The following is a 15,090-nucleotide window of genomic DNA, read 5'->3' on the forward strand; positions in this document are numbered from 1 at the left end:
AATGTTTTATGTTTATAATGTAACAGTGAAACAGTCTGCCTGGAGTCCATATTTATAACATAATACAATGTGTTTGATCAGTGACCTATGGAACGGTGCATATCAGATAAGATTATTTATAGGCTAATGATACGGCATTGATGTGGATTGTTTATGTACCTTGTACCTAACCTTCCTTGATACGGTACAGTACGGCTGTGGGAAAAAAAAAGAGGAAACTGGCACACATTGCATATGTATGTAACAACGAAAGAAAATCCATACTTTTCTCAGTTCGACATTAAGGAGCAGAATATATAATGTTGGAGTATTTTTCCTTCCAAGTCAGTGTTTGTACCATGAGGTCATGGATGTGGATTTATTTCAACATTCTCCTGGTCATATGGACCATCTGTTACAACACATCTGTGACAGGTAACGTTATATATACAACTGATTATTACAACTTAAAGGTTATTACAGTGTAGTGACGGATAGAGAAGGAGCGGCTGCAGATGTTTTGTCTGCTATAGGGATTAGGAAGTGGATAAGTAATGTCAGGTAGGCCTACTACACTGTAGGACTTGTAAAGTGGTCGGGAGTAATCAGATCATCAGATCTTTATGTATTTCACATATACTATACTAACTCTCTTTGTTGAAATCGTCTGTCATAATATCTAGTGGTTTATATCACACTATATGATTGATCACACACTGAGATTTCACCAGGATGAGATCCAGACCCGACACCACACACAACACACTGTACATTTGTCTAAATACACATTAAAGGGGGCACGGTGGCGTAGTCTGTAGCGCCTCACAGCTAGAAGGTCCTGGGTTCGATTCCCGCCGGGGATGCTGTGGGCACGTGGGGCCGTGTTCTCTCCTCCGTGTCATCAGTGCCCATACCCTAGGTGGGGTTAATTGGCGAAAGGGCCTTTCTGTGTGGAGTTTGCATGTTCTCCCCGTGTCTCCTAGGGTAGGTACCCTCACAAAAACATGCTGTAATCCTGGTCTCTACACTGCCTCCCCCTGGTCAGCCGGGGCGCCTGATGGAGGGGAAAAGAACTGGTTGGAATAACATGTACGTCTAACCAGGGAAACTCCCCCCTGTCAGGTGATAAGAAGCGGCTTGCTAGCTCTCATGCATTGAAGGAGGCATGAGCTCGGCTCTAAGCTCTCCCTAGGCTGACAAGAGGGAGTGTAGCGCCCAGGATTACTTACATTACATTACATTACATATTACAGTCATTTAGCAGACGCTTTTATCCAAAGTGACTTACAATAAGTGCAATCAACAGTGCAATCAACACCCAGTGCCATACATAATTGGCACTGGGTGAAGAAATGGGTTACAAAAATCTTGGGATTAAAAAAATACACATTAAACATTACAGATTAATATCTCTACTCTAAATCCATGTGTTTTGTTTTAAGGACAACGTCAGGTCATAGGGTCATCTCAGCCTGTGATGGTCATAGAGGGACATGATGTCATCCTTCCTTGTCACACTGAACCACCTGAGAACATGGAGGAGGGGACGGTGCGGTGGACGAGACCTGACCTGAAGCCTGAGGATGTGCACGTGCTCCTAGATGGACATGTCATTACTGACGGTCAGAACCTGTTGTACACACAGAGGACGTCTCTGTTTCATGATCAGCTGTCTCGTGGTAACATCTCCCTGAAGCTGTCCAGGGTGAATCTCTTAGACGAGGGGGAGTACCAGTGTTCTGTTCCACACCTGAACAGCAGCAGTTCTATCCAGCTCCTTGTTGGTAAGATTTACTGTATAAATAAAAACAATGGATGTAAAAACAACAATAAAGATCATGACAACATAGCTGTCATTAAGTCAACACTAAAATAATCAGGGTCCTATCAGTGAGTCAGGCTGACTGAGAGAGACTCACACACTGACAGGTGTCAAATAATTGTATCAATACCACAATGTAGAAATATTCTGCTACAAGTGAAAGGCCTGTAGTCAAACATGTACTTGGATAATAATAATAATAATAATAAGGGTAACAATAATAATAATCCATTGTTATTATCATTGCCCTAATTATAATAAAAGTGCAAAAGTATCGGCGTCAAAATACACTTACAGCATCAAAAGTAGTAAATGAGTTGTAAAAGTGGCTACTCATTACAATAATAATAATTATAACTACTGCCTCCCCCTGGCCAGTCGGGGCGCCTGATGGAGGGGAAAGGAACTGGTTGGAATAACGTGTTCCTTCCACGCGCTACGTCCAACCAGGGAAACTCTCCCCTGTCAGGTGATAAGAAGGTCAGTTGGCTATCATGCATTGAAGGAGGCATGAGCTCGGCCCTGGCCTCCCTAGGTTGGCAGAGGGAGTGTAGTGCCCAGGATTACATAGAGATTGGCACTGGGTGTAAAAAATGGGGTTACAAAATCGTGGGATAAAAATTATAGAAAAAAATAATAAGGGTAATAATTATAATTTATGATGCACTTTACATTTGGGCAAATCTCAAAGTGCTACAATAATTATTTTTATAAAACACATTTGCACGTATAATGTCCACTTAAATGTGCAACATGTTTCAAAAGCTTGCAACGTGTCATGATGTGAATAGACTTAGTATAACATTTAAGTGGTTAATGTATGTTTTGTAATACTTATCTAAATCTGCAAACTTGTAAATAAAGCTGTCAAATAATTGTAGTGAAGTCAAAAGTACAATATGTGCCTCTGAGATTTGCTTTCTTAAGCACAACTTTCAAGTGTATTCCTCGTCTAAATGGCTTATAACTGATATATTCTATCTGGGGGTTGTACAGAATTGAACTCTGATGATTTTACAAATGAAACCAAATGGACCCAATATGTAAAATTAGCTCGGAGGATTATGTACTGTAGGGTAGGGTATAGGGTAGGGTATGGTAATACAGTGTAGGCTCCATAAACTAATAAAGGAACAGAGCCGAATAGGGCGGCCATAGCTGAGTGGTTAGTGAGCCCGCCTAGGGAACCAGAGGCCCTGGTTGCCCCAGGTTCGATTCCAGGCCAGGTCAGCATATGTGTCGATGAAATGAAATTTGTCCCTGAGCAAGACTCTTAACCCCTAATTGCTCACAGGTTCTCATTGGAAACAAGACCGCAAGGACTTTCATGAACGACCTGTTAAAAGGAATTATCCTTACAGTGTAGGCTGAAGAAGAGCATTTCTATTGGTTCACATTCTTCTGAAAATATAGAGAAAAGGTTGCAATTACAAAATGTGAGGGTTGTAATGGAAAAGTAATATAAGAAGTCATGTAACTACTTACTGTGCAGGTAATATTACTTTTTAAAAGAGTTATACATTATTGTATCAGTCAGCAGTTGTAACAAACCCAACTGCTGGCTGGCTGACTGACTGACTGATTGACTCACCGATAATGACTGATGATCTGTTTATGTGTTTTTGTAGGTGTTGTGTCTCAGCCAGTGATCTCTTTAATCTATAATGAAGGTGATGTCTCAATTTGGACATGTGATTCTGGGTGCTGGTTTCCTGAACCTGAGATGTCTTGGCTGGACAGTGATGGAAACAACATCAATGCTGACCCCTCATGGACAGAGACACCTTCAGATCACTGTTATGTTGTCCAGATGACTGTGACAGTGGCTCTAACAGAGCATGTGACCTGTAGAGTTCACCTACCACACTTCAACCACACTGTTGAGACACACAGTGTTGAAGCAGGTAATGAACCTTTCCTTCACTGTTTAACACCTTGAGGAACCTCTGTAAACACCTCCGTCATACCGTAAGACTGTATTCACTCACTGTAATGAAGGTTTTGATTTCAAAAGCACGTCCCACACCTACATACCCACGTCCAAGATGGTGGTGTAAAAAGCACAAACAAACTCAGACGTATGGAGAAGGGAGATGACTGGAGACACCGATGGAGGGCTCGTCTGAGGACGACGTAGAGAGATCTAGATAACTTTTATTAAATCAATTATTCTTTTGAATTAAAATTGAAAAAAAAAACATTTGATTCTTTGTAAAACATATTTGAATATTTTATTATAATATATGCTATATTTAATACTTTACTTTATTATGGATTCCCATTAGCACTTGCCTAATTCACACCCAAATACACATACACCAACATACTACAGATACAATACACAGACAACAGTTCACCTACAAAAGTTATTAAATACATTTCAGCAATTTTACAATATTGTGCATTTCATGATGATCAGAAGGAGAAAGGGCTTACCCATTTTTAAATGCCCTTTTCCCCCCCCGCAGTTTTCACATATTATTTGACATAGACCTTGACCTTGGTTCACCAGGAGCCTGGATGGCTTGGTCCCAGGCTTATATATATAAGCCAGGCTTATATATATAAGCCTGGGTATTATATATATATAATAATTTATATAAATATTTCCAGAAATCTCTTATCGGAAAAAATATTGCGCTTTCTATCTGTGGCACCACAAAATGGCCGCCACTGCTATGCCCTATTATGTCATGTGCTAACATGGAAATGGTGTTTGATCAATTTACCTGTAACTGTCAACTATTAAACCATTTATTAAAACAGTACATACATTGAACTGTGGTTCACGCATCTGTGTCATTTCAAGATTTCTTTGGCTATTTTTTTTTTTATCGTGAAAATTGGTGCAATTATTTGACATTTTTGACTCATATCTTTGCCTCTGGGGGGTCCCTATTACAAAATATTTTGAGATGGGGGTCCGCGGCCAAATACAGAACCACTGATGTAGAAAAACTGTCACGTTTAAAAAAAAAAGACATTTGTAGAATCCCCCAGAAGCAAATATTTGAGTTACAAATGTTCACTTTAAAAAATATATATATTCAAAGATTTCCACACATTTTCCCAATTTTTCCAAAGAAATAGCAGATCCACTTGTAGATCTGCTATTTTTGAATAGCCAAAGAAATCTTAAAATGACACACAGATGCGTTCCCTGTCTTAAAGGGACAACACATTGTAAAAACAACAACATTTAACTTGATCTGAACGACTACGTCAGGTTGTCATTTCATCATAAAGTCTGATCTTCATCCACTTGTGAAGCTGCTTCTACTCTGGACTCACAACAAAGCAGAAGGAAGTCTTTCTCTGGCTCCTTGATAAACAAATGCACATTTATTTATTAATAAATATACATTTTTCCAGAGTGACTTACCGTACCATACAGGAACACATGGCTGTTAACTCTTTTCCTGCCATTGACGAGATTTCTCGTTTTTCTCCGCATGGCTCAGCCAGCCGTCGACGAGATTGACGAGATTTTTGAAAAAATTAAAAAATAATTTTTGGATTATTATTATTTATTTTTTTTGCTTTTTCAATTTTTTGTTTATCACAAAGGAAGCAGGAGATAACGCGATGCGAAGATTTTCTGCTCCATTCACTTCAATGTTAAAAAATAAACGGAGACAAAATTCACATTTTACCTATTTTTGCAATGTTATTCTCTGTCAGGGAAGGGGGTAGATTGTGTATATACTCTGGCAGTTAAAGAGTTAATGGAGACCAGGCAGGAATCAAACCTGTGCGCTTTGGGCCACAGGACAGTTCCTTAAACCATTTTAACATCACAGCAGAATTAATTGATTCATTTTATTATGTTATAACAGTTGTGTCATGACTCACTTTTCTCTTTTTTTCTCTTTCAGAGGATATGATGATAGGGTTGATTCTTATGATATCGGGGATGATCATTATAGTGGTATCTATTGCTGGATTTGTATGGTATAAAATGAAGCCAACTAGTAAGTCTTGAACTAATTTGTTCATTTATATACATTATTTTCAAATCAATACACACACACACACACACACACACACACACACACACACACACACACACACACACACACACACACACACACACACACACACACACACACACACACACACACACACACACGGGTTTGATGGAGTCTGATTCCATCTTCCCAGAGTAAAACGTCTTTGGTACTAAACCCAATATACTTCTAAAAACACAATATCATTACATTACATTACATTACAGTCATTTAGCAGACGCTTTTATCCAAAGCGACTTACAATAAGTGTATTCAACATAGGTAGGGAACGAAAACTACTAATCACCAGAAGTTTTAAGTACATTTCCTGCAAAAACAAGCAACCAAGAGTATACCTAGCGCTAAGGTAAAAGTGCAATATATCAGCTACCTACTTTCTTAAACAGATGAGACAAAAATGGCAAAATCAAATGAGCACGAGCTCAAATAAGAGAACAAATAAGTGTATCGACTAAACAAGATCCAATAAAACAATACAAAAATAAAACAAGAGTTCGTACAACTAGTTAACAACAAGTAGGCCAGGCAAAGAGGAAGGATAGTGTTTCCTGAAGAGGTGGGTTTTCAGCCTGCGGCGAAAGATGGGCAGTGACTCTGCTGTCCTGACATCAGTGGGAAGTTCATTCCACCACTGTGGGGCCAGAACAGAAAAAAGTCGTGACCGTGTCGATCGACCAGAAGGACCGTTGAGTGGCGAGGGAGTCAGTCGCCCCGAGGTGGCAGACCGGAGTGGTCGGGCAGGGGTGTGGGCATTGACCAAAACCCGGAGGTAAGAAGGAGCTGTTCCTTTCACTGCTCTATAGGCTAGCACCAGGGTTTTAAACTGAATGCGAGCTGCTACGGGGAGCCAGTGCAGAGAACGGAGAAGGATAGTTGTGTGGGAGAACTTGGGGCGGTTGAACACCAGACGAGCCGCAGCTTTCTGAACAAGCTCCAGAGGTCTGATGGCTGATGCCGGAGCACCAGCAAGGAGGGAGTTGCAGTAGTCCAGGCGGGAGATGACAAGAGCCTGGATGAGCACCTGGGCTGTTTTCTCCGTGAGGAAGGGGCGAATCCTCCTGATGTTGTAGAGGAGGAATCTGCAGGACCGTGTCACTGATGCGATGTTAGCCGAGAACGACAGTTGATCGTCCAGGGTCACACCCAGATTCTTCGCAGTCCGAGTTGACGTCACCACAGCATTCTCAATGGTGATGGCCATGTCTCGGTGAGGACAGCCCTTCCCCGGGATGAACATCAGCTCGGTCTTGTCCAGGTTGAGCTTCAGGTGGTTCGTCGACATCCACTCCGAGATGTCAGCCAGACAAGCAGCAATGCGTGCCTCCACTTGTGTGTCAGAGGGGGGGAATGAGAGGATCAGCTGGGTGTCATCGGCATAGCAGTGGTAGGAAAAGCCATGGGAGTGGATGACAGCACCAAGAGATGTAGTGTAGAGAGAGAAAAGAAGAGGACCCAGAACCGAGCCTTGGGGAACCCCAGTAGTGAGCCTGTGTGGTTCTGACACAGACCCTCTCAGCATCACCTGGTAGGAGCGACCCGTCAGGTAGGATGCAAACAGGGAGAGTGCAGAGCCTGAGACACCCATCCCCTCGAGGGTGGAGAGGAGGATCTGGTGGTTCACTGTGTCGAACGCTGCAGACAGGTCCAGGAGTATCAGGACGGAGGAGAGAGAGTTCGCTCTAGCGGCATGGAGCGACTCCGTCACTGCCAGGAGGGCAGTCTCTGTCGAGTGACCCACTTTGAACCCCGACTGGTTGGAGTCCAGGAGGTTGTTCTGGTGGAGGTAGGAAGACAGTTGTTTAAAGACAGCACGTTCGAGAGTTTTAGATAGGAAGGATAGAAGGGAAACCGGTCTGTAGTTCTTGATCTCAGAGGGGTCAAGTGTCGGTTTCTTCAGGAGGGGGGTGACTCTGGCAGTCTTGAAAGCAGAGGGAAAGTAGCCAGACGTCAGAGAGGTGTTAATAAGGTGGGTTAAGAAGGGAAGGAGTTCAGGTGCAGAGGACTGCAGCAGAGGGGATGGGACCGGGTCCAGGGAGCATGAGGTGGGGCGACTAGAGGTAACAAGGAGAAGGACCTCTTTAGAGGAGAGGGGAGAGAAGTGGGATAGAGAGGGTGGGGGAGAGGGAGGAGGAGTAGATGAAGATAGGGAGGGAGGGGTGGAAGGCAGACAGGTGTGGGTAGTGCGCAGGGCATCAGCCGGGGGAGGAGTGAAGGAGGATCGGATATCGTTCACCTTCTTGTCAAAGAAGTTGGCGAAGTCGTCAGGGAGGAGGGAGGAGGAGGGAGGAGGGGGAGGTGGTTGCAGGAGAGAGGAGAAAGTTTCAAATAGTTTTTTAGGGTTGGAAGCAGAAGCCTGAATTTTAGTGCAGAAGAAAGCAGCTTTAGCAGCTGATAGAGAGGAGGAAAAGGTAGAAAGGAGAGTTTGGAAGGTAAGAAGGTCCTCCGGGAGGTTGCCATTTCTCCATTTGCGCTCAGCCGCTCTCAGGCTCCGTCTCTCAGTACGCACTGAGTCCGACAACCAGGGGGCAGGTGGAGTTTGGCGTGCAGGCCTGGTGGTGAGGGGACAGAGATGGTCTAGAGAAGAGGATAGGGTAGAGAAAAGAAGATCAGTGGCGGTGTCAGGGGATAGAAGAGCAAAGGATTCAGGGGCAGGGAGAGCAGAGAGAACAGAGGAGGAGAGATCAGTGGAGGATAGTGTGCGAAGGTTGCGACGTGAGGAAATCATGTGGGTAGGGAGGGGCTGTGAGGGGGGAGAGGAGAGAGAGAGAGAGTAGGACATGAAGTAGTGATCAGATAATTTCTTACCTTTTCTAACCTTTTCACTGGAAAGAGGAGTGACGGACAGGTTAGCTGTAGAGCAGCATCTGGTGAAGATCAGGTCCAGTTGGTTGCCAGCCTCGTGGGTAGGGGGAGATGGGGAGAGAACTAGGTCGAAGGCGGCGAGAAACGAAAGGAGTGGGTCTCGCTGCTTCTCAGTCGGGAGGTTGAAGTCACCCAGAAGGATGAATCCAGAGCCATCGACAGGGAAGTGAGAGACTAGAGTGTCCAGCTCTTCCAGGAAGCCACCAGCAGGGCCCGGTGGGCGATAAACAACTGCAATGGTGAGCTTGACTGGATGAGAGACAGTGACCACATGAAATTCGAAGGAGGTAGGAGAGAATTGTGACAGTGAGACAGGAGAGTATTTCCATTTTCTGGAAATTAGTAGACCAGCACCACCACCTATCCGCACGGCTCTGGGAGTGTGAGAGAAAGAGTACACATCTGACAGAGCCGCGGGCGTAGCAGTGTTTTCTGGTGGGATCCAGGTCTCAGTCAGAGCAAGGAAGTTGAGGGAGAGCAAGGATGCGTAGGCTGAGATGAAAGCAGCTTTGCCTTCCACCACAGCCGAGTGGCAATTCCAAAGCCCTCCCGTTACCACTTGCTCGACGTGAGTTGACAGAGTAGGATATATTAGATTAGTGGTATCGCGACATCTGGGTGTAACCCAGTGTTTGTGCGACCACCAGGAAGAGGAGAGGACAGGAATAGGAAGAAAACACATTGTAGACCACTAAACCTATACACACTATACACTGCTATATCTGTCACACTACTATCTATGTCACTAGTCAATGATACTGCCTATCGTTCTTTGACTAAGTCGCGCTTTGACAAAGTCGCCTGCCTTGCCTTTGTTCGGCTTTGACAAAGTCGCCTGCCTTGCCTTTGTTCGGCTTTGACAAAGTCGCCTGCCTTGCCTTTGTTCGGCTTTGACAAAGTCGCCTGCCTTGCCTTTGTTCGTCTAGCCTTAGTTCGACTGGCCGCTTGAAAGCTGCCGCTTTCAAAGCTAGTATTTAAAGCCACTTCAACTGATTGCTAATCACCTGCCAGGAGTGAATGCCCCTCCCCTAATTATACAAGTCTTCAGTTCAAAGTGCCTTTAATAGGCTGTCAGCTGAGCAATAGAGCAAGCTAAATAACAACTAGTTAGAAGCTAAAGCAACTATACAACTACACAACACTACAACTATACAAACTACACAACACTGACACTTTAGAACAAAGTACAGCTACTTAAAGCAACCTGCTATTATAAGAAAATATACTCAAACTGTCTCTAGGTGACTCAGGCAGAATACAGGGTTCCTTCAGCTGTTGAATTTACACACTGAAGTCACACTGGCCCCACACTGGCTTATAACACCTTGACACTGTGAATGCACCTCCCCTAATTATACAAGTCTTCAGTTCAAAGTGCCTTTAATAGGCTGTCAGCTGAGCAATAGAGCAAGCTAAATAACAACTAGTTAGAAGCTAAAGCAACTATACAACTACACAACACTACAACTATACAAACTACACAACACTGACACTTTAGAACAAAGTACAGCTACTTAAAGCAACCTGCTATTATAAGAAAATATACTCAAACTGTCTCTAGGTGACTCAGGCAGAATACAGGGTTCCTTCAGCTGTTGAATTTACACAATATCCAAACATTTATGACAGCACTCACCACCGAATAACTTAAAAAAAGAAAAAAAAGACGGACGATGGCTCAAGCCATCTATTGTTCTCGGAAAGGGGGGCGGGGTTGGTTTCGTTCTGCTTCTTTGAATTTTCACACGGCACACTAAAGGGCCCCGGAACGATGGTTGGGAAACGCTGTACTAAGGCACACTCCTGGGGCGTGTGACAATGACAACAAATAATATCCGTGTTAATATTTAATGCTATGTTGATGAATTGAATACATAGGACCACAATGGAAACTAGTCCCCAGGACTGTTTTGTGTTATCCATTTAGCCCAAGTGTATACTTCTGTGCTGCTTACATCTTTGACTAATTTAGAATTCAATCAATCAATCTGAAAAAAAAAAAAAAAAACTCAAAAGTTTTATTATGGGATAAAGATGATAATATTTATGATTACATCATGCCGAGTTGGCTTCTACCAAAGTTCAACATTGCTTCAAACGTTGATAAAAATAATCAACAACCCATGATGTACTTAGATGCTGGAGCAGTTCTTCTGTTTAAAAAACTATATATGTCTATCTATAACATTAACACAGTCCAGTCTCCATCCTCCCTTCAGCCGTACCGTCCACCCATAGCCAGCTCTCCATTAAAGACAGAGGTTCTTTACTCTGGAATACACACTTATTGTCAACTCCTCATCTTCACTCAGTCATTTTAAACAGGCCAGCCTGATGAATCAAGCCTCTCCACTTGCTTCTACCATATAACGTAGCTTTACTTCTACAGACACACACACACACACACACACACACACACACACACACACACACACACACACACACACACACACACACACACACACACACATGTGCAGACACGTGCACACACACGGACCCATACATTCAACTGCACACAAGGTACTTGTTGTTTGCCGTGTCTTATGTTTGATTTCTATGTTTAACTTACTACTTGTTTATTATTTTAGGTGAGAACCTTTTTAGGTAGGTAACGGCAGAGTTTTATCTGAATTATGAGATATAGTGAAATAGCTCTTTCATATTTAAACATATTGTCGTCCCCATTATAACTATCCTGGCATATGGATGGACGACAACGTTACCTTGTGTAGCCTTGACTTCAGTTAAGACTTGCAGCCTTTGAGTTCATAAGCCTATAATGCAACCATTGAGTTTGTAAGTCTGATGTTGTAAGTCTGATGTTGTAAGTCTGATGAGGACGTACTGTTGTATCCTACTGGCTCACCTGCCAGTGAGGAGCGCCCACTGGGAAGATGTAGCGCCTCCATCCTACTGCTCTTATTCCCCACTGACAGGCTCCACCCCCAGCCTGTAGGAGTACGTACAGCGTACCTTTGACCTCTGTCAATGTCACATTCTGCCTCTAAAATAAAAAAAAGGAGGCTCGAGACAATACTAAGCAGTGGAAAACGTTACACTGCCATAGGTAGGCCACCGGGCCTGTCTGGCGGAGATCTGCGCTCCAGGGAGCGCCCCTTTCTTGTTTATGGCTGTGACTGTGATTTGTGACTTGAACAACTTAACTTAACTTTGTTTCCAGCTTTGCTAGGCCATATTTGCTCACATTTCTCTCTTTTTTTTTTGCAGCAGCAGCAGCAGCACGACCTGAAGGAATGGCTGCATCTGTCTCAGGTGAGTGTTTTTGAGCATGACTTAGTATTGAATCTACGTACATTTTAGCAAAGGGGCCTTAAAGGGGTTGGAAGTGGGTTATAGGGTTAGGGTTAATTAACCATTCTAATTTCCAGTTCTAATTTTGTCTGCAAATGTTTTGTTTCGTCACTTCCAATTTCACTTGTTTATACTTTACTGAAATAAAGGCTGACAAACACATTTGCATGTGTTTTCAGTTCAGTTGTGTCCGTTTCAAGAGCTAATGTACAACAATCACTTTGGGCAAGACCACTTTGGTTTGGGTTGTGTAGTTACCTTGCCATGATGTAACTCCAAAAGAGGACAAGAAATAAAAAATAATTCAAAAATAATAATGCTCCTAATTGAGTTACATTGTACGGTGAAACAGCTCTCAAAGTCACTCTTTTAGCACATAAACGGACACAAACAAAGCTGATTCTGACAATATAGAACATTACCAAACCCAGTACTGTTCTGTTTTATTTTTATTATAAAAAAACGTATTAACTTCCTGTTGATTTTACAATGTGAAGATCCGGATCCACGCATCCTGTAGACACTCAACATGTGTTTTTGTTCCCATTGTTCTAAGAACACCACACATTCATATAATCTGTGATAAGACTTTATTTTTGTGGCGGATAAACGGCCCGTAGACAACAGTTAATTACCTTTCTGAACACAAATGTAATCACTTTACTGTCAGGATAATTACTGCCAGGTAATACCAGCTTTCTTTATACAAGTGTGTTGTCTTTTCTGACACAATGTAACAGTAGACCCTCCAGTGTCAAGTTCAACTTCAACTTCAACAAGCCGAGCAGCTGAAGGTGAGCTGACACTACATAGGAGTCTACACCAGGGGTCTTCAACGTTTTCAGGCCAAGGACCCCCTAGCTGAGAGAGAGATGAAGCAGGGACCCCCTCTATATTGTATAAAATTGTGTTTCAGATTTTTGCTGCAATTTTTTCCCCTCCACACCTATAACTCTTTGCCAAAAATAGCCGATCTACAAGCTCACAACGCCTCGCGCTGCGAGGCGTTGTGAGCTTGTAGATCGGCAATTTTTGGCAAAGGTTCTCCTCAGAAAAGGGATGCTAGGGTTCAAGTGGTTAATGTAAAAAAAAGATCATATCACACAAAGATTTGGCGGACCCCCTGTAGTAACTCTGAGGACCCCCTAGGGGTCCCGGACCCCCTGTTGAAGACCCCTGGTCTACACTAGTGTAACTATAGAGTCTGTACAGACACACTATACTGTATACATGAGTCTATAGATATGTAAATCCTTTCATGTTAACTCACAGTATGTTGTATTATGTAATGAAGGACCTCCACTCAACTCCAACTCCAATGAGTTATCATTTGAAACACATGCACCATACATTTTAAAGATCATTTTTGTAGTAAAGTTGTACAGGTGTTTCTGCCTGCCACACCTCCTCTAGTGTAGCCTGGAAACCAGACAAATCTGCCTGTGAAAAAAAAGATAATAATAATAGCCCTCGGCAGATATGGTCTGGCCCCCTCGGTTGTGATTGGATTTCCCTGACCACAAAGTTGTGGGGCACCAATCAGGGCCCAGTGTGCAAATATGGGACTGGTTTATCACCAGAGGCATTTGTTTTATTTACCACAGAGATTAATATCTACGCAATATCTACGTTCACCATTCATTAGCGCTATTGTCTATAGTGAAAAACAACTGAACCGCAGAGTGTATGGGCATGAGGGCTTACAAATGAGATAGGCCCTTACACACATGTCCTAATCTATCAGTAGCCTAACTGAGGTATGCAAGGTAGGCAGGTGTTCCATTATAAAAGCATAGAATGTTAATAGGCTCCTATATGCCTACCGTATATCAAATTCCAAAAAAACTGAGACAGGCCTTCACACAACACACATGTCTATCCTAATGTTTCAGTAACTGAGGTATGTACAGGCTTTCCATTTTAAAAGATAGAATGTTTAAACATGTTTCCCTCGCATAGTTTCACCAACAACTCAATGTTCATTCCTCTTAGCTTCAGAGAAACACTTTGTGGACCAACGCCGGCGTTTCCTGATTGACAACGTGATCGCGGTGGATCCCATCCTGGATCTACTGGTTGAGGAGGAGGTCATCACCACAGAGGCCTACAGAAAAGTGAGGTCTAAGGCCACCACCCAGGAGATGATGAGAGAACTCTACGGACACCTGAACTCCACAAAGGCCAAAGACGTTTTCTACAAAGGTCTAGAGGAACATGAGAAGCTTCTCCTTGCTGATCTGTAAGTCATTAACCCATTAAGACCTGGAACGCATCTGTCATTTTAGATTTCTTTGGCTATTCAAAAATAGCAGATATACAAGCTCATAGAGCGGCACCGAGTGCCGCGCTACGAGCTTGTAGATCTGCTATTTTTGAAAAACCGTGAAAATGTTTTTTTAAATATTTATTTCCGATTTTTTTTTTTAGGATTTCGATTTTTTCAGGAAGTAAGTGATGCTGTGATGGAGCAGGAGTTTTGTTGTCCCGCCTCCTGTGCTTCCCTGCTTGTCCACCAGATGTCGCCTCATCTTGTCCTTTTGCCTGTCATCCCTGCATTGTCTTCATCTTCTAGCAGTTAGCACTAGTGGATTCAGCCTGTGTCTCAGTCTTTGTCCAGTGCCTGTTCATTTCCAAATTGACTGTGATCCAGTCTAGACCCTGCCTCCTCCAGTCTAGACCCCGCCTCCTCTAGAGCCCATCTCATTTCTGTACCTGGGCGGGCGGGGCAACAACATAAATGCTGAATCATGTATCCTGGTCTCTCCAGTCACCATGAGTCAGGATAAAACATGGGCATGATAAACCAAGTGTAACTAAAAGTGTTTGAAGAAATTTAACAAGATTCATAAGATTTCAGAGGTTGATCCTACCGATACGTTTGATCATGTAAATATCACAGTGCCAGCCTTGTGTCCCTGATGTAAATGTGAGAACCAATGCTATCAATAATAAAGGTTCATATTGATTCCATCATGTGTCCATAGCTGGTTTCAAAGTGTGTCCCTTACTTACTTAAGTACTACTTAAGTGATTTTTTTTTACTTTACTGGAGTACATTTTCAGTACTTTTACTTCTACTCCACTACA

At 43.0% G+C, this 15,090-nt stretch overlaps 1 protein-coding gene across 1 annotated transcript; it reads left to right on the forward strand.

Moving 5' to 3' along the window:
- The first annotated feature begins 304 nt into the window (after nucleotides 1-304).
- Nucleotides 305-14,569, forward strand: LOC311035177 (butyrophilin-like protein 10). Its single transcript, XM_084043256.1, has 6 exons — nucleotides 305-414; nucleotides 1,422-1,763; nucleotides 3,430-3,705; nucleotides 11,920-11,964; nucleotides 13,996-14,242; nucleotides 14,448-14,569. The coding sequence occupies exons 1-6, from the start codon at nucleotides 339-341 to the stop codon at nucleotides 14,452-14,454; spliced, it is 993 nt and encodes a 330-aa protein (XP_083899382.1). The 5' UTR covers nucleotides 305-338; the 3' UTR covers nucleotides 14,455-14,569.
- The last annotated feature ends 521 nt before the right edge of the window (nucleotides 14,570-15,090 follow it).

The sequence above is a fragment of the Gymnoscopelus microlampas genome (genome assembly GCF_963454915.1).
Source record: "Gymnoscopelus microlampas genome assembly, chromosome: 19".
Lineage (NCBI taxonomy): Eukaryota > Metazoa > Chordata > Actinopteri > Myctophiformes > Myctophidae > Gymnoscopelus > Gymnoscopelus microlampas.